This window comes from Dermochelys coriacea, chromosome 9 (assembly GCF_009764565.3).
Source record: "Dermochelys coriacea isolate rDerCor1 chromosome 9, rDerCor1.pri.v4, whole genome shotgun sequence".
In the NCBI taxonomy this organism is placed as follows: domain Eukaryota; kingdom Metazoa; phylum Chordata; order Testudines; family Dermochelyidae; genus Dermochelys; species Dermochelys coriacea.
The window spans coordinates 36,912,507-36,939,413 of record NC_050076.1 but is presented as its reverse complement, the minus strand read 5'-3'; the positions used below and the strand labels follow the sequence as shown (position 1 = coordinate 36,939,413).

General features: G+C 40.8%; 1 protein-coding gene across 50 annotated transcripts in view; it reads right to left on the bottom strand.

Annotated features, from left to right (window-relative positions):
* The window catches only part of DOCK10 (dedicator of cytokinesis 10), a 237,444-nt gene that overhangs the window by 40,092 nt on the left and 170,445 nt on the right, over window positions 1-26,907 (bottom strand). For 34 of the 50 annotated variants that reach the window (XM_038415556.2, XM_038415561.2, XM_043493039.1 and 31 more), the window contains 15 exons: window positions 24,593-24,662; window positions 20,121-20,234; window positions 18,575-18,646; window positions 18,299-18,445; window positions 12,618-12,701; window positions 9,546-9,642; window positions 7,601-7,645; window positions 6,880-7,055; window positions 6,647-6,763; window positions 5,205-5,316; window positions 4,262-4,383; window positions 4,060-4,174; window positions 3,281-3,347; window positions 2,475-2,522; window positions 1,529-1,630 (listed from right to left, as the gene is read on the bottom strand). In XM_038415556.2, coding sequence (XP_038271484.1) covers window positions 1,529-1,630; window positions 2,475-2,522; window positions 3,281-3,347; window positions 4,060-4,174; window positions 4,262-4,383; window positions 5,205-5,316; window positions 6,647-6,763; window positions 6,880-7,055; window positions 7,601-7,645; window positions 9,546-9,642; window positions 12,618-12,701; window positions 18,299-18,445; window positions 18,575-18,646; window positions 20,121-20,234; window positions 24,593-24,662 — 1,488 coding nt within the window. The remainder of the gene's footprint in view (window positions 1-1,528; window positions 1,631-2,474; window positions 2,523-3,280; window positions 3,348-4,059; window positions 4,175-4,261; window positions 4,384-5,204; window positions 5,317-6,646; window positions 6,764-6,879; window positions 7,056-7,600; window positions 7,646-9,545; window positions 9,643-12,617; window positions 12,702-18,298; window positions 18,446-18,574; window positions 18,647-20,120; window positions 20,235-24,592; window positions 24,663-26,907) is intronic. The other 16 variants (XM_043493073.1, XM_043493066.1, XM_043493067.1 and 13 more) reach the window with 2 other exon arrangements.

Here is a 26,907-nt window from a genome sequence, read left to right as displayed (position 1 = left end):
CTAAAAATGTCTCTGATCTGTTGGTAATTATTTGATTATATTACAAATATTTTTAGATTTTAATATTTTATATTAAAAGAGCTCAGCTCCCTTTCAGTGGCCAAATTTTTGCTACCCAACATACTGCAAAACTGGTTATAATTGCTGCAATGGGACCTGCTGGGTGAAAATCTGACCCCAACTGTTAAGCACTTGAAAATCTTACCGTGGGTTACTTTGAAAATCTGGCTCCACATGCACATGAAAATATATTGTTGGTCAGCAAATGTAAATAAATAAACATACACCTTCAAAAGCAGAGTGCAAGTTAGAAGGGCCATTGAAAAGTAACAATATTTTATTTATCTCTTAACATATGTCTTTGCCATTCCTTACAAATATTTTTATAGCCCAAAGGGCTAAATGCTGCTTTGGGAGGATGCAAACTGTAGCAGTCGCTTGATACAGCTGTAGCATGCCTCATTTGTGGTAGTTTTAAAATTTTGTTCCACCACGTTGGTTCTCCTGTAAACGTGCAGCAAAACAATGGCCTCTAAACAATGTTTTAATTCAAAGGCACCTTGCCAGTTCCAGCTGTGAAATGAGATCAGTGCTTATTCTGGAGGAGGGAAAAAGAAATGTTTCCTTTTCCTCATGTTTCATTTGTTCCAGCATTATGCCACGATACAGGCTTATGATGTTGGGCATTATTGGGTTTGAATCAGATGCACACAGATACACAATTTTATCTGAAAAGCACAGGGCGGTGTGAATAGAGCCTTTCTCAGCCTGCTCTTAGACAAAGCCTACAAACCACATAGAGTCAGAAATTCACTGCCTTCAGTCCTTCTCTCCTGGCTTGGCTGCTCTTAGGGTTGCTACCTCAGGCTATTCAGCCCATACCCTTGATCTTCTTTATCTAGAAAGCCACTCCCACTTCCTTGATGTTCAGATGAGGCAATAAGTCACCTGTCTTGAAGAGTCAACAAAACCTTTCCCCAGCAGGATCAACACCTGGTAACACAGGAGTATGTCAGGTTTCAGTGACATACTTCCACTGAATGCATCCGATGAAGTGAGCTGTAGCTCACGAAAGCTTGTGCTCAAATAAATTTGTTAGTTTCTAAGGTGCCACAAGTACTCCTTTTCTTTATGGGAATATGCATTATAAACACACACACTGATTTTCCCCTCAAGAGGGCATTAAGGCTATTACTACAATGCACATTTTACTTCATTTTACTTCTTCAGTTTATTCAGATGACATAGGATAGAACAATTAAATTCTGCTTAAAATGTACAATTTATTGATTATTTGGAGAAAAAAAGACCAGGAAAAAGAAACATACACCTAGTTTACAAAATGGCACCATAATACATGACTATACTACATGTAAATGTGGAAATAACCAGATGGGGGTCAAACATACCCACCCAATAAGTGGCATTGGAAAGGGGTCTTTAGGTGGATGTAAATGAGATTTAGACCATGTGTTTAGACCTATTTTGATCTGGATTTGGTTTAAGATGTTAAAAGCTTAATAATTACCATTGCGACAGTATACCAGATGTCTGACAAGATGAGTTAGATCCTTTAAGTGTTCCATTATTCTGGGTGGCCTGAGCAAACTTAAAGGCAGCAGCTATTTTCCTGTTAAGAGAAAATAAACGTTAACTCTGTTATGGTACGTGCACCTGATCAGGTCACGTCAGTGAAAAACATAAATGTGCTTGTCAAAACATAATACAAAGCATGAATTGGTTAATACAGCAACTCTTCATTTTGCTACTGAACTTATGACAGACAGCAAAGTTCATTGTTGTAGCATGAAATGAAAAATGAAGCATCGTAACATGGTGAAACAGAAGTGCACGTTTCATGCTTGACAGCTGGAAAAATGATCTCACATTCTTCAGTATAATGGGCAGAGAAAAATACTAGGGGCAGGGGAATCTCAGTTTCTAATGCTTTCGAAGCATTCAGCGATTCACAATAGCGCCATTCCCTCACAGTTCTATAGCGACAAACAGAAGGATCTGTTTGTCCTTCTCCAGCATTTGCACTCAAAAACAAGATTGGTACAAGTAGTGTAACTACTACAGCTTACAGAGTAGCAGCCGTGTTAGTCTGTATTCGCAAAAAGAAAAGGAGTACTTGTGACACCTTAGAGACTAAAATTTATTTAAGCATAAGTTTTCGTGAGCTACAGTTCACTTCTTCGGATGTTAGTCTCTAAGGTGCCACAAGTACTCCTTTTCTTTTTACTACAGCTTAATAAACTATCACAAGTAATCCACCTGGTTGCCTAGGAAAATGGCTATATTAGTTGAGCTTCAAACATTCATAGGATTAAAAGAAAAGTGTACGTCAGCTACCATATTTAAGAACGATGCCTTCAGAATGAAATTGATATACATTGATGACTTTTATCTACGAATTAATCCCCACTGTAGTACTTAAAATAACTAAATCGTATAAGTAAAAAATAAATTACCTTATTATATTTCGTTTTCCTAGATATCTGAAATTTTGCAGGCAAACCCTGAAAAGCATGAAGTACATTTTGTAATGATTCTGTTTAGTGACACCATACTATTTTTCAAAAATTCTGAGTCTCGATCTTTTTAAGAACCCCCCTGATAAATGTACCACTTTGTTTGCAAAAGATCCAAGAACTCCCGGAATTCAGGAAACAGAAGGAGAGACTATCACTTCCACTCTATTATTGCCCATCTCTTCTCCCTGGGTTTGGGATTCCTGCGTGGTCAGGGGGAAAAACCCTGTGGGGATGTCTACAGGAGGACAGTTTCTCCACCAACCTTATGGAACTTTTGTGGCTAAGTAAATGATGACCCAGTCAGTTCCCTCTTACTCATCTTTCACAGCTGAGCTGGTTAGGGAGTTCTGTTCTAAGCAGGGAGCCTACAGGAGTTGTGCTCAGAAGGAGCCAGAGGAAATTGGGTCAGGACTAGGAGCCCATGGAATGTGAATAGCTCTGGAATCCATAGATTTTTCACAAGATTCACTGGTTTGGGGAGGCAAAGGCCTTCCTTTTCCCACGAGGAAGAGAAGGGGCAGCGAATCTCAACCCCAAACAGAAGAATTCATACAAAATTCTTTGAGGAAAACCCCAAAGAGTTTCCTATCCTTTCCCTGGAAATAGCCAACATAAGGATATGGTCTTTAATCATTAGCATGCCTGAATTTTACCCCAGAGAGTAAAACATACTATTACTACAGCAACTGCTAGAGAACATTATTATTTAACAAACCAGCAAATAAACCAGAGAGTGAACTTACTCTAAAATGCTGAAAAAGTCTGCTATCTCCGTGAATGGAGCTCTCTGCCAATAGGAAATCAATGTATCTGGAACCAGACATCAAAATGTAGGAATTTAGCAATTAGTGGAAATTGAGGGCCAGATCCATAGCCCACTGAAGACCATAAGAAGTTTTCCCTTGACTTTACACTAAGTTAACACTGCATGCTTCTTTTAGCTGCATATAGAGCATGTGCTCGAGAAGCCCCCCAGCACAGGTTTAATAGCAATGAAGACAGTGAGGCACAGTTTAGGCAAGTAGAATACACCTGCAGGTGTGGATCTGTACCCGAGTACATACCCTACATGGCTCTCTACTCATCCAAATTGTTCCTTCCCTCTACGCTGCAATTTTTAATCTTGTAGTGTCCCACAATGCAGGAAAAGACTTCAGCAGCAAAGAAAGGCTCTGACAGAGGTGAGGAAGCGGGGAAAGGCTCCTGCCACAGGGAAGAACTACAGCAGCTCCCTGCTGCTGAAGCCTTTCCCCGCTGCAGGGAAAGACTCCAGCAGTGGCAAAAGGCTCTGGCAGCAGGGAGGTAGCAGGGTGTGAGCCCTTCTCTGTTGACTCCCTCCTGCCAGAGCCTTTCACTGATACACATAGCTGTGCACCACAGTGTAGACACAGCCTGCTTGTCACTGCAGCGTATCCCACATACCGCTGAAAGCAGTGTGTAGCATACACATAACATTAGTGAGGCCCTAAGGATTTTATAATATTACAAGTAAAAAAGTGCTTTTTGGGGATTTATTTTTTACCTTCTGAAATTGTTTTCATAATGTGAAGGAAACACATAAGAAGGCTTCTAGTTTCAGCCTGATCTAACTTGTCGAAGCGAAGAGTTGATCCAATCAAAGACAAAGGTCTCACAATCTGCAGAATTGGAAACACACTGGCTTACTGAGTATCAAGACAGACTTTTTAACTCTAAGAATTGTTTTCAAGTGTTTATGCATGTACCTTTTCACAGGTGTCAGTTCTCTCACTGTTTTTTTCACTGGAACTTGGGTTAGACTCAAGACTTGCTAAGGAAGCTCTGGACTCAGCATGGTTTGCTGCGGAGATAGCTACTGATGAAAAGGCTGTAAACAAAAGTCACGGCAAACATGCTAAAATAATGCGTATGGGTACAAAAACTAACAGTAATAATGGAAAACCAAAAATATGTAGGATGGACAGCTTTGAACTGTCAACCCCTGTCATGAAGCTATTGGTGACTACATTTGGTACTGAAAACATGCAACAAGTTGAAATAAAATGATACACTTTTGCTGTTATTCATGGCATTAAAAAAAAATCATTACTTTTTATAAAGGCCTGATCCAAAGCTCACTGAAGTCAGTAGAAAGACTCTCACTGACTTCAGTGGGCTTAGAAATGGGCCTTAGATGAAGTAAACAAAGTAAGTTGTGTTTCTTCCCCTCCATTATATTTTGAAAATAGAAAAATGCTTGCCTTATTAAAAATTCACACCTGCAGTACAGCATGTAATGACTTCTTCAGAGCATGACTTTTTGATGTACCTAGCATACATTGTGAAGAAAGTGGAACTCCCCATTCCATGAGGTTTTAGAATTACAGGAGAATTTCCGTAAATATTTTTAAAGCATGAGGCAATTGCAAGAATACATTAGGGATTAATAAAACACTAAAGGCAAGGTTGGCATCATCATGAGAGGCAGTACAATAAGGAAGCCAAGAAAAGTAGGGTAGCTTCAGAAGAAAAATGAAATGGATCCAAAAATATGGGAAAGGAGGAGAAACACAGGATCACTTGTTTCACTGTATATCACATAAATAGGCTAATGATGATATTCTCGATGCAAGATACTTTTCAGCAGAAAGCACAATGGGGCGAAATACACAAAAATCTCTGTGTGTGTTATCAGTACTTCTTTAGTACCTGCTATAGAGTTCAGGACATCTTTGGAAAAAGATGTATCCACAGAGTTTGCATGTTTCATTGCTGTTTGACTCTGAAATCCTCCCGCAGTGCTCAAGTCATCCCTAGATCCCTGCATTTCAAAAGTGGGCAGAAACAAGAACTCAGCTATATAATATCACTTTTTACAAACTCAAACTCAGACTGTTCATTAATTTTATAATTATAGTACATCTGATCAGATCGCTTAGACACTGAGCTTAAAAACTTACTTTCAGCTGATTAGACAAGGCAGCCAGAAGAGACCAAGGCTTGCCATAATACATTGAGTAACGATGTGCAATATGAAACCTGCTCATAAGCAGAGTTGCATATGAAAGATCTAGTCTAAGAATGTGTTTGCTTCTTAAACCTCTTGCATAAATGTCAGAAAAAGGGGAATTTTAATACTGCTAGCAATTATCAAGTGAAACAGGTTCGTTTGCTGGAAGCTGAGGAGGGCCATAGCTTCTGCAGACACTTGCTTCTATTTTTTGGAGACTGAATATGGTCAAATAAATAACACATCTAATCTGCTTATGGGCAGAGGCAGACCATAAGTGCATTCTTCTAAACAATACTCCTACCAGGTGATTTATAGAGTAGTGCTGAGCTGGATTCTGATCTGTGCTACAGATCAGTGTAAATTCCAAGAAAGTAACTCCAGATTTTTACCAGAGCAACTAAGATCAGTATCTGGTCCATTGTGATTAACCTGAGATGAGGCAACCCCATTTCTCAGCTACTGATATTTGGTCAGTGAATGCTGAGTAGAGATCAACCAAGATTAAAAAAAGGGGCTCTCAGACTTCTCTCTCAGTGCTTCATATCACATCTTTTTAATATGTATATTTAGTAGTATATTTTTTCCCACAGAACAGATCTTGAACTGCCAATGGACAGCCAAGACCCTGATCCTGCTCACGTTTATGCATGTGTTTAAACTTATGCATGTCAGTGTTCCCAGTGGCATCAAAAGAATACTCCTGTGCACAGTGTTAAGCATATGCACAAGTGTTTGTAGGCTCAGGACTCATGGCGGTACTGAAGTGGTACAGACTTCCTGCCAGGTCTTCTGCTTCTCAGGAGCCAGAGCAGCATCACCATTAGAGCCATGCAAAACCAACACTGCTTTTTATGAACCTGAACTCATGGGTGTTGTTTGGAAAGCTGCCACTAAGGCCAACTCAACATGAAACACCCTGCAAATCTCTCTCCCTTCCCCTCATCTCACTCTTCATTCCCATAGTTCTCAAGAAGTGTCCGCTCCCTTCTTGATTGTGTTTCTGGAACTCTAGTCTGAAAATCTTCAGTCCCCTTTATAACTGTAGGTGGCCTCTCCTTTTGTTAATGCTAGAGGAAGTAAGGGATATCAACAACTACAATGATTCATATTAAAGTTCTGAAAAATTGCATTAAGTTACCTGATCGGATGTATTTATATTGAAAAGAAAAATATCCTTCATGTAAATCCTTGGGAGATTGTCCAAAAGCATGCCATAGAGAGGCATGTACAGATTTGCTATTTGTGCCTGTTTATCCTAAGAAAGAGAAAAAAATTCAAAGCAACAAATCATTGTATACGGGGGAGTGAGTAGTCTTCAAATGTATTTCACTGCATGAAAATATAAGTGGAAAGAATAAATAACACACTTACCTGATCCGCATATCGATCATCAAATGAATGTTTTGCCATTAGGTTTTTAAGCACAGCCAAGGCTAAGTGCCTAATATCCTGGTCCTCTTGCAGTGCATAACCAACCTCCCGAAGCAGCAACCCAATTAAGAAATGTTTATGGCAAAATTCATTGGTCAGGGTGTATTCTGGAATATCTGGATCAGAACAGACAAGGGTCTCATTTTATTTTTAAATGAAATATGTTAACATACATTCCAGAAATAAAGATTCTGACAAAAATTCTCCAGGCAGGCTTATTAAATTGTTTCACATTGGAGTGACCCATCTAACCACACACCTGGCATATATAGGATTTGATAGAAGGCCAAATCCAGTTTAGCTTATGTGTGAGTTTTAGAACAAATTAACAAACATCAATAACAAATATTTCTTAAGATCATGCAAGTTTGTATAATTTATAAATGAATGATGATTTACACATATTGTTCTTCCCATCTGAGGTTCAATCAAATGTGAAATAAGCCTTCAAACACATAGCATCTAAGTATTATCCCCATTTTATAGCTGAAGAAACTGAAACACAGAGATGGAAACATCCTATTGTGAGATTATTTAAATGACTCTCCCAAGGTAACACCACAGTTCAGAGATAGAGCTGGGAATAAAACTCCTCATTCCTAATTTTATCTATTCACTGCTAACACTCCACGTGTAGCACTGTACGAAATTAGGCTCTTACCTGATGCGTGATATTCCTGCGTTGATTCTGAAGATGTAACAGAGTCTTGATTTATCATGAATAAAAAAGAGAAGAAAAAGCAGAAATCATGCATTTTTACTAAATCAAATTCATGACATTATGATGATGTGTGAAAAGTATATTTGATTTTCTTTCCCTCTTTTGATGCTTAATCCAAAACCCATCAGATTCAACAGAAAGGTTACTATTGTGCTTGAGAGTAAGACCTCGGATAATTGTCTATTTCGTTTATAATGGATGAATGATAAACATAGGGTTTTTTTAAATTCAGTTTTGCATAGTAGAATAGGTAACTATGATACATTTCAGTTTTTTTTTTAACAGAGTCCTCTCTATATGCAGGCAGAGATTTTCACACTTCATATTGCCAAGTTACCCCAGCCAATAGCTTTGGATAGCAAATTCTTGCAGAATAATGTCGAAGCTAGAAATCATGGTGTTTGATCCACAAGATATACATTGGCAAAAGTGACTTTGGCTGGGGGCAATTCAACCAAATGTGACTGAAATATCACTCCTCTCCTAGTAAAATATTAATGCAATAATAATGAATAATTAATACTTTACCCTCCTGTAAAGCCTGCTATGTTAAAGTCTCCCAACAGTTTACCAACAGAAATGCATTTAGCTTCACCACAGCTCTGTGAGGGAAGTACTACATTATCCTACATTATTCCTGATGAGGAAACTAACACAGAGAGAGGAAAATACTCATGGAGGTACCAAGTAGCTCCTGCCTTCCGTGGGAGTTACACTCATGCTCAGCACCCTGCAGGATCAAATCCTAAATGACTTGCCCCAGGTCAAACAGGATGACTGGGAATAGAGCCTGGGGTGAAATCCAGGTTTCACTAAAGTCAACAGCAAAACTGCTCAATCATGCCCTTTAACCACAAAACAAAGACTAAAGAAGTTGTTCCAAATGTAAAGGGAGGTGGGGAGATGCTCCTCTCTTACTCTGTTTTGCAGAAATGGCTAAGGATGCGTAAAAGACATGGAGATTAGACAGTGCATCATAAGGCCTCTTCTGCCTTAAAAGGCACTTTATTTGTGGCCTGTAGGTGACTCACAGTATACTGTTAGTATACATGTCTATAAGAGAGTTCAGTAAAGGAGGGGAAAGGAGTAGTACTGGCCACAACTGGGAGGCCACACTTGGAACACCATAGACACTGAGTTTAGCTTTGGAGAGCAAGTCTCCTCAGCCTATTGGCAATGAAACCTACATTTCAGAACTACAGGTTGTTGGGGATCTACTCCTCTCCAAGGATAATCAGCTCATAGATACTAGGGACACAATGGCTTGAATGTACATTCACCAGATGAACAGGAGCAGAAGAGCTTCCCAACTCTCCGGGAACCTCACTATGGAACCTCACTAACCCCCAGCTGAAGAGGATACAGCTTCCATCCTCCTTCACAGCTTTAACTTCCTTCTTTTCTGTTGCACATGCTCTCAAACCTCCTCCTAGTTTCAGATGTTTCATCTTGCGGTTCCCATCTCTCAACCAATTTTCAGTTTTAGTACTTCTCTCTCTGCAAGCACCCTAGGTCACTAAACCAAAATTTCCATTAAATGACCCACTTTATAACTGGATTTGCAGGCATGTCTGGGATGAACAGAAATAAAGAAAGATCTGGAGAAGAGCTCTGTGTAGCCCGAAAGCTTGTCTCTTTCACCAACAGCAGTTGGTCCTATAAAAGATATCACCTCACCCACCTTGTCTCAGAAATAAACAGACGTTCACACTGGGAGATCTATATTACCCTTGTTAACATCACATCTATATCCTATTCTCTACTTTCATATCTAATGTCTAGAGGTTATTCTTGGAGAGTCTATAGTACTACCCATACTAATTGTTCTGAAAAATATATGACAATTAATACATTTCACAAGCCAATATGCAAGGTGAGTTATTACCTGGAATATTTGCAGATCGTATGGGCAGACACAGAGGAATAAAGTGTTCATGGTGACAAACTTCTTGAAGAAAGTCAAATTTGTACTGATGTAAAATCTGAAACACCACAATATTAAATAATTGGTATGGACTTTAATGACAACAGGAAACAAGGTTAAAAATTATGTTAATATTTCTCTCTACCTTAAAATCATTCACATCAGCCACTGAAAACTAATGGTCTGTTATGTAACGCTATAGTACAGAATAAGATAAAAAACTTTGTTCCCTCTGCCCCAAATGTTATTAAAGGCATTTGTCATAACCATGCTTGCTTTTTTTTAATGGATTCCTGAAATTTAATTTCACACTGATTCTGTATGACTTTAACTAAATGACATATTTAAAGCAGCTGTCACTTTAAGACCACACACTGGCTCCCTTGGATGGCATATGCTGTTACTTAAACTCTTAGTAGGTATGATGTATCACCTCCATTTCACATAATTCAGGGCTGTAGCAATCATGTCAATAGTTTGCATCATTCACTGACCCACCATGATGTGCTCACTAAAAAACAACACTACAATGATTTTGTGTGTTTCCTTTCCTCCTCGCTCTTTTTATGAACTGAGTACCATGCTTCCGAAGTATCAGGCCTGACCCAAAGGTCAGCTAAAGTCAGTGGTAAGTCTTTTCATTGATTTCATTGGGCTTTGGATCTGGCCTATACTGCTTTTGATAATACACATCATCAACCCCAGTCATTACTTTCAATTGGTAATGGAAGGGCTGCTCATTAAAGTGTTACTGTGTTTTAATGAGCATTGAAAGTATAACAAAGTTTACACAAGGGAACTATACAAACTATAACAAAGAGAAAAACTAATTCCCATGTTGCTGTGTGTGTGTGTATCAGAGCATTTTAATAAGAATGAATACTGTTGAGCAACAATATTTTGCCTGTCTATAGCACTTTCCTATCCAAAAGCTCCAAGTGCTTTGCAACTGTTAATGAATTAAGCTTTGCAACTCCCATGTGAAATAACTATTCCCATTTTACAGATGGGAAACTGTCTTGCCCAAGGTCCTACAAGGAGTATTTAGATTCATTTCCTCTTCCCAGAACAGTGTTCTAACCCATAAGAAACTGCTTCCCAGGATGCAGTAGGACCAATTCATCAGAGCAACAATAAGCGGATACCACGTCAAACACTTGTCCCAGTAGCTGCATGTATCTGTAAAGGTCCAAATCTTGCTCCTTTTTAAAGGGTGGAAAGGATCCATGTCACAAATGCAGTCTTTTAATTTCTGCTGGGCAGTAGAGCGAGGATGCCACAAGCACAGAAAAGGGTCTAGACCAAAAAACTTGGAAACCTTTTGTGGCTTATCTGAACTTTTCAGAACCTGTTGAGTAGAGCTGGTAAGGAATCTTCCATTGGAATCATCATATCTCCATGATGCACCATGGTCATGGTCAATCAGCCACAGAACTGGGCTGATAAAAGAAAATGGGGGCATGAGGCACCTGAACTAAAACTCCAGTGATGTACCATGGCAGCTCAGAGGAACATATGTAAACGTTAAAATGAAACATTACAATATTTATGAATCCAATTTTTTTAATATTTTGGCTTTTGGTCCCAATTCAAGATAAAACAAATGTCAAAATATTGAAATTTTCAGTGGATCCATTTAATGGATCAGTTCAAATAGAACGGTTTAGATGAAACCGCTGAGTTTCATCTAAACCTAGAATAAATTTACTTGGTACAATGTTATGTAGTGACACAACCACATATACTATTTCTTCAAATGGCTACATGTACAGTTCAACTTTCTAGAAGACTGGGATCAGCAAATTTTTTTGTAAGTAAACAAGCAGTTAAAAACCAAAATACGCAAGCCAATGAAAGCTTAACCTTGCTTCAAAACTGAATGACTGGCTCTTGTTTTGCTCTTTAGTTACAAAGCAAGACAAGCCAAGACACTGAGGATATTTTGGTATTTCCTCAAAGTCATAAGAATCTTTATAACTCATTTTATGCATATTCTTTTTCATTGGCACATCTGCCTTGGCTCCTTATTGACTCTACTTTCTACTGACAGACTATTTGGAAAGGAAGTTATGCTGTAGATATCATACATACATTTATCTTTGAGGATGTGCTAATTTCTGCTATACAGACTGACCAATCTCCGATAATGAACTGCTCTGTTAGCTATTAACTGGATGTTTTAATTAAACATCTGTTTTTGCTGCTGAAGGCAGTTAGGACTGAAAAATGTGGAAACAATTTGCAGCTTTTATAGAATTCTTTGCAGATTTATGATCTTCATGTATAACACAATAACTAAGGGCATGATTCTGTAGCTGTTCCTCTGATTATGTGAGAGATCTGAGTACAGCTTGATGTACAGTTAAAAAAATTGTGAATAATTTCACAATCAAAGGCACCAAGTTTGGTTCTTTATAATTCATAGGGTCATCTTATTCATTTAGATCACTACTGAATATTTGTGAAAAAATTCATGAATCATAAAAATTTCACAAACTTTTGCTGGATACCAAGAGTGCACTGTTTATTATTTGCTACTATCCTGCATATGTTTCTCTGATCCAAACATGGAGCAGAAACAAAACCATCTCACTTATGCTTCTAATCATACCACATAAATAGTGAAGAGTTGACCAGACCAGTTTGTGATTGAATCACCCATATTTTGAAAATTATTGGTATAGTTATTTCAGTGAGCGTTTACAAATACATTAGAGGAAAATGAGCATGCAGTTCACAAATGATTCATTAATTTAAAATAGGGCTAGTGTCCTGATCTTGGAAGGCGCTACACCTGGGTTGACCTCTGTGCATCTACATATCCCCATTGAAGTTCAGTTGAGATCTGCACAGGAGTCCAGCTATGTGAAGCTCCTTGCAGGATCAGGACCTAAATTTGTAACACAATCTTTATAATAAGTAATTTGATCAACTCTACTTCTGAGCATGGAGTAACTACAGAATGGATCTTAAATTGTTTCATCCTGAAAATACTCTGCTATCAAGTCCCATTTAAAAAAATATAACTAATACCTTGTGGTCTCCAGGGCCGAACATGCTTACATAGTTGTTGACCATCTTAAATACAAATCCACGATCCATAAATGTAAAACAGCGCTAAGGAAACAAATAGAATGTTTATATTTGTATATCTACTACCAATAGCACAAGGCCAGATTTACCAGTACAATCTGCCTGCGTTGTGCCTCTCCAATGATGTGTGGCATCTGTAAGTCTGGGTTAAATGACTGGTGACACTTGCTTTATAGTTGCCTTGTTTCACCAAAGTAGTGCAAAGCATCCAGAGCATAGAGTGAATCACACTTGTTGGACTGTTTAAGAAAATAGTAGTGATAAATAAGTTAAATATTTCATTTTTAATGGGCTGAAATTACTACCATAGTGTACACATAATTAGGAATGAGTTTATCTGAGGAAATGGCACTTCAAATACTGTAGCACTCAATAAGGGGAGGTAGCATGTGATGCAAGCGGACCTAATTTCAGAGTAGCAGCCGCAAAAAGAAAAGGGGTACTTGTGGCACCTTAGAGACTAACAAATTTATTTGAGCATAATAATACAGCTCACTTCATTGGATGCGTACAGTGGAAAATACAGTGGGGAACAGTAGGGGGGAAAATAAACAATGGGAAACAGTTTTACTTTGTGTAATGATACATCCACTCCCTGTCTTTATTCTATCCTTTTATTTCCATCAAGCATTCTTACAACTACAACAACCACCTGCTGAAGTGAAGAAACAGATTGACAGAGCCAGAAGAGTACCCAGAAGTCATCTACTACAGGACAGGCCCAACAAAGAAAATAACAGAACGCCATTAGCCATCACCTTCAGCCCCCAACTAAAACCTCTCCAACGCATCATCAAGGATCTACAACCTATCCTGAAGGATGACCCATCACTCTCACAGATCTTGGGAGACAGGCCAGTCCTTGCTTACAGACAGCCTCCAACTGAAGCAAATACTCACCAGCAATCACACTCCACACAACAAAAACACTAACCCAGGAACCTATCCTTGCAACAAAGCCCATTGCCAACTCTGTCCACATATCTATTCAGGAGACACCATCATAGGGCCTAATCACATCAGCCACACTATCAGAGGCTTGTTCACCTGAGCATCTACCAATATGATATATGCCATCATGTGCCAGCAATGCCCCTCTGCCATGTACATTGGCCAAACTGGACAGTCTCTATGTAAAAGAATAAATGGACACAAATCAGATGTCAAGAATTATAACATTCAAAATCCAGTCGGAGAACACTTCAATCTCTTTGGTCACTCGATTACAAACCTAAAAGCGTCTATTCTTCAACAAAAAAACTTCAAAAACAGACTCCAATGAGAAACTACTGAATTAATTTGCAAACTGGATACAATTAACTTAGGCTTGAATAAAGACTGGGAGTGGATGTGTCATTACACAAAGTAAAACTATTTCCCCTTGTTTATTTCCCCCCCTACAGTTCTTGTCAGCTGCTGGAAATGGACCACCTTGATTATCACTACAAAAGGCTTCCCCCCGAACCCCCACTCTCTTGCTGGTAATAGCTCACCTTTCCTGATCACTCTTGTTACAGTCTGTATGGTAACACCCATTGTTTCATGTTCTCTGTGTATATAAAATCTCCCCATTGTATTTTCCACTGTATGCATCTGATGAAGTGAGCTGTAGTTTACGAAAGCTTATTCGCAAATAAATGTGTTAGTTTCTAAGGTGCCACAAGTACTCCTTTTCTTTAAGCTGACCTAAATATTTGCTTCAAAGCAATGATTCTTGAATACAGCCAAACAACTCACTGACTATGAACTAGGCAGGGGTGAAAGTAAGTTAGAAGACTTATCGCTATGCCAGAGTCCTGAGCAGGGGGCGTGACCTCAACCGGAAGAGGCGAGGCCTTAACTGGAAGAGGCAGGGCCTTAAATCCCCAGGCCCTTTAAATCTTGATTTAAAGGGCCAGGGCTTCAGCTGCGGTAGTGGCGGCTGAGAGCCTGGGGCCCTTCAAATCACCCCCGAGCTACCAGCTGCAGAGGCGGCCGGGAACCACGGGGCTCAGGGGCAATTTAAAGAGCCCAGGGCTCCAGCTGCTGCTACTGCAGCAGAGCCCCAGGCCCTTTAAATCACCAAGGAGCCCTGAGGGCTCCCGGCTGCCACTGCTATCCCGGGGCTCTGGCAGAGCTTTAAAGGGCCTGGGGCTCCGCTGTGGTAGCGGCTGCCGGAAACCCGGCGCCCTTTAAATCCCCGCTTGAGCCCTGCTGCCCGAGCCCTGGGGTATGGGGGGCTCTGGCAGGGATTTAAAGGGCCCCAGGGCTCCAGCCGCCACTACTGCCCTGGCCCTTTAAATCCACTCCGAAGCCCCGCGGCCCCTACCCCAGGGCTTTGGCAACAGGGCTCAGGCAGGGATTTAAAGGGCTCCAGGGCAGTAGCAGCGGCTGGAGCTCAGGGTCCCTTTAAATCCGCGCCAGAGCCCCCCCATCCCTACCCCAGGGCTTGGGCAGCAGGGCTCAGGAGGGGATTTAAAGGCCCGGGGCAGTAGTGGCGGCTGGCGCTCAGGAGCCCTTTAAATCTCCGCCAGAGCCCTGTGGCCGCTACCCCAGGGCTCGGGCAGCAGGGCTCAGGCAGGGATTTAAGGGCCTGGGACAGTAGTGGCGGCTGGAGCTCCGGGGCCCTTTAAATCCCCGCCAGAACCCTGCTGCCACTATCCCGGAGGCTCGGGAAGCAGGGCTCAGGCAGGGATTTAAAGGCCCCAGGGGGTAGCGGCAGCTGGAGCTCCGGGGCCCTTTAAATCCCCGCCATAGCCCCACCGCTGCTACCCCACGGCTTTAAATTGCCGTCTGGGAAAGCCAGTCCTGGTACGGCACACAGGCTCTTACCGGTATGCCGTACCGGGGCGTACCAGCTTATTTTTATCTCTGGAACTAGGTTATCTCTCTGGGAGCAAATACTCATGTTATTACTCTATGTTATGATGAGAACAGCAGCTTGATGAGGCCAAATGGTTGGGAGCCGTAAAGTTTATTATAATGCTCAAGCCAACAAACAGTTACTGATATTCTTCCCCAGAGTGGGACAGTCTTGCAGGGTCAGCAAGTACTGTAATCCTGGGGACCAGGTTCATCACACAGATCACAGATGCTCTTGAACTGTACAAGAATAAAAAACCCCAGAGTGTACAGTACATGGCATTCAAATCTGGCTGCTACAAAATCTGGTCTGGAGATGTCAAGCCATCTCTTTAGTCTACATAATTTGTTATAGCAGACCAGAAAAAAGCAAAGACTAGATGATTCCAATTTTAGCATAACACTGCTTTATCGCTTGTTCAAATATATAACATGTAAAAGTAACAGACAGAACTGCAATAGTAACACAAGTGTAATACTGACATGATATACAGGCAAGCAATATCACCCTCTCAGTAATGTAATGCATTGGGTAAATAAAACTCATGCCAGCTAAGATAACACCAGATAAGGTTTCCACACAGCACCTGAAATGGAGACCATTTCAGAGGACTGCAGATCTATTATTTATTAATTAAAGTGTGCTGAGAGAGACTATATCTTCTTTATTGCTGGTTTTCTTGATAACTTCACAGGAACAATTTATTTCCTGTAAATTTTTTTCCAAGAGCTGTGTTTCAATCTGCCTCAGAGAGATTCACCCCTTAGTCTCAGTGTATGTTGTACAGGACACTCTATATGTCACTATGTCACAAGGTTTTTATTGTTCCTGTCCCCAGCTGTCCAGTTATGTAATTGGCCACACTGTGTCCTAAATGTTAATTCTTCCCCACCCCATAGTTAATCATGAGATCACAGCAGGTATTGGAGAATGTCCAAATGATTGAGGGATACAGGAAAAAAAGGAATCTTATTGCTACTCCCATCACATAAGGGAGCTACAAGAGGAAAAAAAAGTAGGCATGAACTGGTTTATCAAATAAATGAAAGAATGCTGCAAAACCCATCCTGGGACAATCAGAGAAAAACTAGCACAAAGGCAGATAAACTACTTCAGATTGGTTTCAGAGTAGCAGCCGTGTTAGTCTGTATTCGCATTTTTTTACTTCAGATTGCTTTACTTATCCAACACGTACATTAGAGTAGTTTTCAAAAGTGCTTAAATGGGAACTGGGCACCTAACTTACTTAGGTACTTTTGTTAATCTCATGAGAGGAACAGATTTTTAAAGGTATTTACGTGCCTAAAGATGCAGACAAGCATCAAGTAGGATTTTCAAAAGCAACTAGTCACAGAACTCCCACTGAATTCAGTGACTGACTTTCAATGAGATGTGAGTGCCTAAATCACTTTTGAAAATGGGACATAGGCACTGCTGTGCTCAGAACAGCTACTATTTAGGTTCCACAGACAAAACTGATGAGTGATTGTGATGGCAAAAGTCATTGTTGAATTGTGAAAAAATTATCATTCATGACTGGAACACATGCAACTTTTCCAGAGATACAATGTACATATAATTACATGCTTCAGCAGTTTACAGAATACTTGCAATATTTAAAAAGGTGTGTAGAAGCTGGCTACTTATGCTGTCATGATGGTCACATATTAGTCCACTACTTCAGTCCTATAGTTGATCAAGAAATTATAATAGCTTGATTTTGTAACAGTTGTTCCATTCATCAATACACTTCTCCTCTACTTAAATGTTACATCCATGAGCTGTACTATTTGCTAGTGTGGACCCTTTGTGATGAAGACAGACCAGATAGCTATAAGAGAGTGGTCCTATTTGGTTCCGGGGGAAGTGCCACTGAGGAGGAGCCACTGGGGAGGAGCCACTGAGCCCGGGATGCAAATAAATATGGGGGACAACAAAGAAAAAAATAGGGACAGATGTGAAGGTCAAAGGGTCAAAACTAGGGAACCTGAAGGGGACACAGAGCAGAGAACACCAGACAGGGCTGACTGCTCCTCGATAAGAGAGTGGTGGAAGGTGGGTATTTCAGTCCTAGAATGATCAAAGCCCTTTCTCTATGAAATGAAAAGAGGTTACCTCAGGTTAATTAGGGACACCTGAGTCCAATTAAGAGCTGCCAGGGATCTTTAAAAAACCCTCTTCTGGTAAAATAGTGGGAGGAGGGAAAAGAAACAAGCTGTAGCAGGGTTAGGGGAATCCTAGGTAGAGAGCTATTTCCTCCTGTAGGGGAATTATTAAGTTTTCTTCTGTCTAGGGAAGGGCTGGTAAGTAGAAGCCAGTGTAACAAGTCAGTGCTCTTGTGGGGGAAAAGAAATGTATGTGTTCTGGGGGGTTTTGCTTAAGAGAATGACTTGAGCCTACCCTGAAGCCCACTTTGTAAATACTGTAAATAAACTACAGTTAAGAATTAAAAACCTCCAGAGTAGGATTTATTTACTCCTGGGGAGAAATGTGGAGGCTGACATGATGAAAGAGGAGCCTTGCCACATCTTTTATCAGGACAAATATGTACAAGTGAGGCTTTTCTAGTAGACTTATATGCAGCCACTGGACTTCCACAGATGCAGTGGCACACCTAAGAGCACAGAAACAATCGTACTATATATCAGTGCTGATTCTGCATCTTCAGCCACATTCGCTTGGATTGCTCTTACTCCCTCAGACAGGAGGTTTAATACCCTTTATTCTGCATTAACTATGACTGAATAACTGCATGCACTGTCATGATTGAACATCTCACCTTAAGAAATTTGGCAATGCTGTGGTTTGCATTTTTTGTTTCTTCAGGAGCATCTTTGTGTTTCCAAACAACATGGTCGGACAAGATCATTATCAGTATGTCTAGTTCAGTCTGGAATGATTCTGGAAGTCTCTGAGTTCGAGGAATCTAAGAAAAACTCAGATTATTACTTCAGAGTAAACAGAGTTAGAATACATTTACTTTACATGGTTAAATGTATTTGGGTAGAAATTAATCTTAAAATTTAGTTTATTACATAATAATGTATATTCTTACCTGTGTTCTGTTTGAATCAACCAAGTGCTGTGCCACCGATTTTAAGGTAATTGCAAAGAAAAACCAGGAATGCTGTAAAAATATTATGGAGAAAGTCACCTGATAATATTAGTGTTGAAAAACAGATTATTTTGTCAGACAAGATGGGTGAGGTAATCCCTTTTATTAGACCAATAGAGGCCTTATCTCTCTCTAATATCCTGGGGCCAACATGGCTATGATGACACTGCATAGATTATTTTGTGATATTTTTTACATCTAAGAATTCCTCTTTAGAGGAATGGTCTGAAGTTCTCAGCAGTGTGTATTGATAGAATCTACACCATAGAAAAATTAGAAAGCTTTACATTTCACTATGACAGTATTTAAGTCACTTGAGTTGAAGCCACACAGCACCTTGCTGGGTCTGGCATTTGACAGTTGTGATTGTGCCTTTATTAAGAAGTAAGGAGTGAACAAATGATCATTTCCATTCATATTTACACCTCTGTCTTAATTCGTGCTTTGTTTGCAAGTAGATATGGCAGAAATACACAACACATAATAATTACAGTAGCATAACTGGAACCCTTCATAGCAGTCTCTGTAGAGAGGTCAATGACTGAAAGGGCACAGAGAATATGTCTTAGCAGTTGTTTGCACAGACTGGTGGGCCAGTGATGGGAAGCTTGTCTCATGATATGATGGTACTACAAATGAATAGAGGACTTCAATCTCTAGCATCTTTTAGGAAAAATAAATTGACCTATTAAAACGTGTACATAGAGTGTACACGTATAATAATAATGACTTTAATGTTATATAACAGTAATTTAATTTCTTGCATGTAAATTACACTATGGGCCAGACTGTCTCCTCCTTCTCCAGTTCATTTCTGCCAGTATGGTAGTATACAAGAGTTAGAAACTGTCTGGGTCAGGACAACAGAGAAGCCCCTTGATGTGGGGACATCCTCAGCTGCGGTAAAGCAGGCATAGCTAGCTCTTACGTGAGTTCCCTGCAGTCTCAGTACGGAGGATATGCCAGATATATGTGGCCAGAGTGCTATCCCTCTTACTGGTTATTTTAAAAAAAATCCAAAACATTGGCAGCTCTTCATGCTTATCAGAATAATTATCTTTTACATTTTGCTAATTACAAATCAATAGTAACTGTATTAAAATCACATTATTTGAATATATATCCTATTTATAAATATGTATCTGAACTGTGATTCCTGGCACCATTTGTGAAGTAAAAAAAAATCACCCTTAATATTCTGACTCACTGTATTATGTAAGAACTATATTTCTCACAGTGGTTGAGCAATAACAGAAAGGAAATCCAGCAGGAGGAATTATACAATGTAAAATCACCATGTTCCATGCAATGGCTTATGTTGAGAATTCACAAAATTATAGCAAGAAAGCTTCATAAAGCTGTTGGATTATTATGGGCTTTGATATGTGCAAAATACACAGAGGAATGTGAAAGAGAGAGGAGGAAGATGAAGCAGAAATTGTGGTAATATTGAAAACATTCTAATTTTTAAAACTGTATCATTCACCTTTAAAACGTGTTTCACTGTTACTTGATCATTTGATTTCAAAAGACCAGTCACATTCTTGACAAGCTCCTCATGAACAGTCCTTTCTTCGGATGACTTGCTCTTGAACACATACTGAAGAGAGATCGATAATAGTACTGTAAAAACTGCTAGAAATCCCAGCAACAGTTAGTGGTGCATAATGAATGCATCTTCTAAGAATGGCTGTAGTGCTGATCTTTGCCTGCCAAAGTAGCTTGACTGAAAAAAATTAATTGACATAAAGCCTAATTCACTGAACAACAACAGTACAAGAACTCCTCCTATTGAATCTGACTTTTAAGCAGTACTCCCCATTACTTTCAACTTGATTTGAATCAAAGGGAATTTCTGCTTAAAAATCACTGGCATGATATAGATTATTTTTTTCATTAGGGCATCAGGCATCAGAATCTGATTCTTTTGAACTCCCTTACAAGCCAGTTCACCAGAAAAGGAAGAACAATAAACCTGTAAGGGAAGAAAGGAGGGTTTTCACCCACCTGATCAGGATCACATTTCCCTTGTTCCTATCTTCCAATGGCAATAGTTTACTTGGTAGCAATTCTTCATCATGAAAGGGGTAGAGCACCCACTAGAATGGACAGAAGGGGAATAGCATCCCCTTCCAGGCTGCAGTCTAAGAATTCCTCTGCCACTAGATTGCTCATTGACAGAAATCATATATTTGCTACTAATTTGTTTCCCTCACCTATTTTTTTTAACTAATTGTTTAGTGAAAGAATCCACTGGAGTCTCAGAAATAACAGCAGCTTAAAACAAATGATACTTTTAAGTAGCATTCCTATTAAATAGGTGACCAGATGTCCTGTTTTTAAAGGGACAGTCCTGTTTTGGGGGATTTTTTCTTATATGGGCACCTATTACCCCCTACCCCATCCCATTTTTTTCACAGCTGCTATCTGGTAACACTACTATTAAATATTAAGTCTTCTTGCCACAGCCGACAGCTCAGCACCTAATTATAGAGCTGGGTGAGAAGTGGTTTTCCCATCCTGCAAAATTTTTGAAATTTCAAAAAAATTTCCTGTTCTACACCGGGATAAAACTGAGACATTTTGAACTTTTTCTACAAGAAAGAGAGTGAGCGAGTGAGCACACTCTGTCCTAAAACAGCCAATAGTCTAGTGGTTAACGCACTCATCTAGCATGTGTGAGCCTTGTCTACACTGCCACTTTACAGCGTGGCAACTTTCTTGCTCAGGGATGTGAAAAATCACCCCCCTGAGCGCTGCAAGTTTCAGCTGTAAAATGCCAGTGTAGACAGAGCACCAGTGCTGAGAGCTACTCCCCTCATGGGGGTGGGTTTTTTACAGCGCTGGGAGAGCTCTCTCCCAGTGCTGGTGCCGCAACTACACAACCACATTAAAGAGCTGCCATGGCAGTGCTTTAACATTGCTAGTGAAGACATACCCATAGACCCTGATTCAAGTTCCTACATCTTCCACATCCTAGGTGAGTGCCCCAGCCACCAGGCTATTGGCTATTTTGGCTCTCTCTGACTAGAAATTCCATCCTGGACCGGAGAAATCTTTCTTGCTGAAGCTGTCATTGAAGCCGGTATGTTCCCAGAAAAAGTTTCAGTTTCAACATAAAACTGTTTCATTTAAAATTTCCTGACCTGCTCTACTTAAGTGGCATGAATGTTCCCAATGGGTCTTGATGCATCCTGGTTTACTTATATAATGATCAATCTAGAAACTGGTATTAGAACACCTCAGAATCTTTAATGCATTTATCCTCACAACACTGCTGTGATGTAGGGAAGTACTATTCCCCCCCTCTTATTTTTTAAACAGATGCAAAACTGAGGCAAGAAAGGGCTAAGGGTCAGATTTTCAAAGATATTTAGGTGCCTAAAGTTGCATATAGGTGCCTAATGGAATTTTCAAAAGTGCCTAAGTACATTACATGCCTGACACCCATTGAAATCAATGATTACATGCTTTTGAAAATCCCACTGGGATCTGCAGCTTTAGGCTCCTAAATACCTTTGAAAACCTAGCCCTATGTGACTTGCCCAAGGTCATACAGGAAGGTTGTGGCAGAGCAGGGACTTGAACCCTCTCTCCCAAGTGCTAGGTTAGAATAATGAGGAACCACAACATGTTTATGACTCAGTTACTGAGCTGAAGCATGCAATGAAAAGTGAAGAGTTATCATTTACATACTGCAGCTGTGCTCATGGCAGTGTGCAATACAGCAGCAGACATTTGCACCGGCTCACAAGCTCATTTTAAGCACTGCTGAAATATAAAGTGGACGCACCCTTCTTTGGTTTTTCACTATCACATGGTCAGAACTGTGATCAATACAATATTTCAGTCCACTGTGTTTTTAGACAATTCAAATGCACTAAACTGAAAGTTACATAGAACCATATTCTACTATCATTTATCACACTGCAAGTCCAAATATTTTCATTAGACTCAGAGAAACTGGATTTATACCAGTGTAACTGAGATCAGAATGTTGATCAAGGAATGTTGAAAAATATCCCTTGTAAGGACATAAAGTATATAAAGACAAAGCATGAAGGCATTTTGCATGTTGTGGAAGTTAGTTCAGCAGCATTTAGCTTCACTGGACTTGAAAGAGTCTTTGGTTTCTTTCCTAGTAGAACTTGTCTCATATTTTCATTATTCTGATCATGAAGATCTGAGAGTTTCAGTTAATAGTGTGTATTTTCATTTTGGTTTCATTGGCCCTGAAGGGCAGTTTTTTATCTTCTATGTTGCATACATTTCATTTGGTAGATTATAGTTATTATTAGACTTTGTGAAAGCCTCCCTTGTTTCAGGATAAATCAGAATGTCATTCACTAATTTATAAGTCTCTATATATGTCATTCAAACTTATTTCCATAACTACTGGAATGGTGTGCCTTTCTCTTATTTTATATATGACATTTTCTGTATCTGTTCGACCATCACTGAACATGAGTAGACAAGAAGAAAACCTCTATGCATAGTGGAGTAGAGGCAAAGCAACAACAACTTTTATTTTTCTCTCCTGATAAGTTTTAAATACTATAGATTCTCCTTTGTTCATTCTGAGATGAATGACTAAATGAAGTAGGTACAAAAATAAGGTGTATTAAATCATTAAAGAGTGATTGATATCTCTGTAGGTGATTCAAGTCCTTGTTACTTGAAGGTATACTTGGTATACACTGCCAAGTCCTTCATTAATCTAGTAATGTCTGAGTACAAATTTTACAAAATCCAAGGAAGAGCATTTGCCTTTTCCTTGTTCCTTAGTCAATAACAATATGCATGGTTCCCCTATCTTTCTACTTACAACATACATTTCTATACTAAGCTCCTCATCCGATGAAGTGAGCTGTAGCTCACGAAAGCTTATGCTCAAATAAATTTGTTAGTCTCTGAGGTGCCACAAGAACTCATTTTCTTTTTGCAGATACAGACTAACACAGCTGCTACTCTGAAACCTGTCATCTTAGATTGTTACTTCAGATAAACTATTTATTGCTTGAGTGTTTGTTGGTCTGTAGCATTATTTGTGCTAACTCAAGGGGTACTCGATCGACATTGGGAACAAAGATATCATTTTTAAAGACACTGGAGTTTTGACTTTCTCAATGTCATCACAAGTTCACTGAGATCAAAATACTAGTGTAACTGAGTATAGACATATGCCACCTTCCCCCAAATGAGAATTGGATGGAAGAAACTGAACAAACAGTCCCCAGTTACAAAAATGTGCAAGGAACCATGCCAGAAAATAAAGTATTCACATCCCAGAACCAGGTACAAATATACAGTTACTTGGAGGAACAAAAGATATCCTGAGAAAACAATAGAAGGCTAAGAATATATAATAGAAGAAACATACAGCAATCTACAAACACAAAGAAAATCTTTCAGGAACACCTCCTTAGTAAAAATTATCACTAAGCTTCACTTGACTATTTGTAATGTGTTAAATGCTATTGGAGAAACACCTTCTATGCATACAGTACAAATGGCAGGTCAATATGAAGGAAGGAATAAAACCCACTTAATGTGAATGCTGCAAAATACCTCCTTGAACTGTACATAAATCTATCAAATTTAGGTTCTTATATGGCCCCCTACCATAGTATCTGAGCACCTCACAGTCTTTAATGTATCCATCCTCAAACAACACTGTGAGGAAGGGCAGTGCTATTATCCCCATTTTTACAGATGGGGAACTGAGGCTCAGACAACTAAGTAATTTGCCCAAGGTTAAATACACAGTCTGTGGCAAAGCAGAGAATGAAATCTGGGTCTCCCAAGGCCTAGGCTAGCACGCTAATCACTGCACCATCTAAAAGGTCAGAAGGCAACTATCCAAATGCTGGAAAAATTTCAAGAAAGTATCACAAAGAGAAAACGGAAATAATGCGCAACACACAGGAGATGATCAAAGGTCAACTGGATATTTCATACCTTTACATAAGAATAGACACAGTATTCTAGTTGCTCTTCATGGCACTTGGCAACAATGTCAGTAAGAACCCTGGAAAAGAAAGATATTGAGCTAACTTGCAACATGAGGCAGAAAAATATCCTTACATGCATTACATTGCATCACACTGTTATACATCAGATTCAAAATTACCCGTTATGTGTCTGATCCAGGCAAAATCCATGTGGACAATCTGCTGTGCCCATGTGGAACTCATTGACTTCATGGGCACGACATGTGAGCACAGCAGCCTGCTTGTGTGGGTCACAATGGTGGATCAGGGCCTTACTCTAAAAAGTTGCTGTTATTCTAACGAAACACACCCAGTTATAACAATTTTAACAGTTGTGATGTTGATCTTATTACATTATTGGGAGATGAAACTACACATTACTGGAGAACATTTCAACACTTATATGGATCTGGGAATATTATGAAGAAGTTACAATGAAGACAATTAGAGAGACTGTTAATGAAGTTGAGAATCAAAGTCTATTTAAGGCTGTTGTGTCAGAAGTTCTATTCTAACCTTTCAGGGGTTAGAACTCTAGCAAAAGGACACTTAGAAAAGAAGGGTTCTGTGGTGGGTTGTACAAACCACACAACAGGCAAGAAGGGGTTAAAGAGCAGCTTTGGCTCAGGTATCCCAGCTCCATGCCAACCCTGGAGGGGAGCCTTAAAAAGGGAGAAGCTCAGTGCAGAAGGGCGCAGCCTGGGGCAGTGGCCAGACCTCACCCTCAGCTCCCAGAAAGGAGACAGCAGAGAGCCAAGCTACCTTTACATGCCTGCAAGCACAGAGCTTTGGACAGGTAGAACAGAGGAGATGCTACTGCTCTTTATTTCTGTTAATTTAGTTTCCTTTCCTTTGTTGCCTTGAGAACTAGGACTATCTCCCTTGACCCTGGGGCAGAGCCCCCCTTCCCCTCCCAACCCCAACAATATGAGCCTCCTGAAGAGAAGGGGGGATAATGTACGGAGTAGTCTATGGAAGAAGCAAGAGGTCTGACCAGACAGACCTTAATCACTTGCTATAAGGGTCCCTGGGCCAGAACCCAGCGTAGATGGAGGGACTGGATTCCTCTACAGCAGACATTCTCAAACTTCATTGCACCATGACCCCCATCTGACAAAGTTACTACCTGACCCAGGGGGTGGGACGGAGCCTGAGCCCGGTCACCCTGGGTGTGGGGAGAGGAGGTAGGGTTGCCAACTGTTTAATCATATAAACCCAAATACCCTTGCCCCCTACCCCACCCCTTCCCTGTCCCGCTTCTTCTCCAAGGCCTCACCCCACTCACTCCTTCCCCCCTCCCTCCGTTGCTTGCTCTCCCCCACCCTCACTCATTTTCTCCGGGCTGGGGTAGGGGGTTGGGGTGCAGGAGGGGGTGCTGGCTCTGGGATGGAGTGAGGAGTTCAGAGTGTGGGAAGGGGCTCCGGGATGAGCCTGGGACAGGGGGTTGGGGTGCAGGAGGGGGTGCAGGGAGCAATCTTTGGGAGGGAGTATGGGTGTGGGCTCTGGGAGGGAGTTTGAGTGCAGGAAGGGGCTCAGGGCTGGGGCAGGAGGTTGGGGCGTGGGAGGGGGTGAGGGATGTGGGCTCCGACCGGATAGCGCTTACCTCGGGTGGCTCCCGGTCAGTGGCGTGATGGGGCTAAGGCAGGCTCCCTTCCTGCCCTGCCTTCATGCCGCTCCCGGAAGCGGTCGGCATGTCCCTGAAGCCCCTGGGTGGAGGGGGGTCTCTGCATGCTGCCTGTGCCCTGAGTGCCAACTCCGCAGCTCCCATTTGCCGGGAACTGCCTGCTCCTGATAGCAATGCCCCCGCAGCTCCCATTGGCCGCAGCTCCCAGATAATGGGAGCTGTGGAGTCAGCGGTGCAGGCAGTGCACAGAGACCCCTGGCCCCACCACAGAGGCTGCAGGGATGTGCTGGCCACTTCTGGGAGCAGCACTTTTAGTGGCCTAAAATCTCCTGGTTTGGCTTCAGTAGCCTCCGGGAGATAGAGCCCAACTCTGGGAGACTCCTGGCAAAACTGGGAGGCTTGGCAACCCTAAGAGGATGTTGGAACATGAGCCCTGCCACCCTGGGTTGGGGTAGAGGAGGCTGTAGCCCAAGCCCCTTTGTCCTGGGGGTGGAGCTTGGACTTCAGCTTCAGCCCTGGATCCCAGCAAGTCTAATGCTGGTCGTGGCGACCCCATTTTTGCGATCCACTTTGTGGTCCCGACCCACAGTTTGAGAACTGCTGCTCTATAGCCTCACTGAGAAGATTAGCAGAAAGACCCCAAACACAAGAGGCCAAAA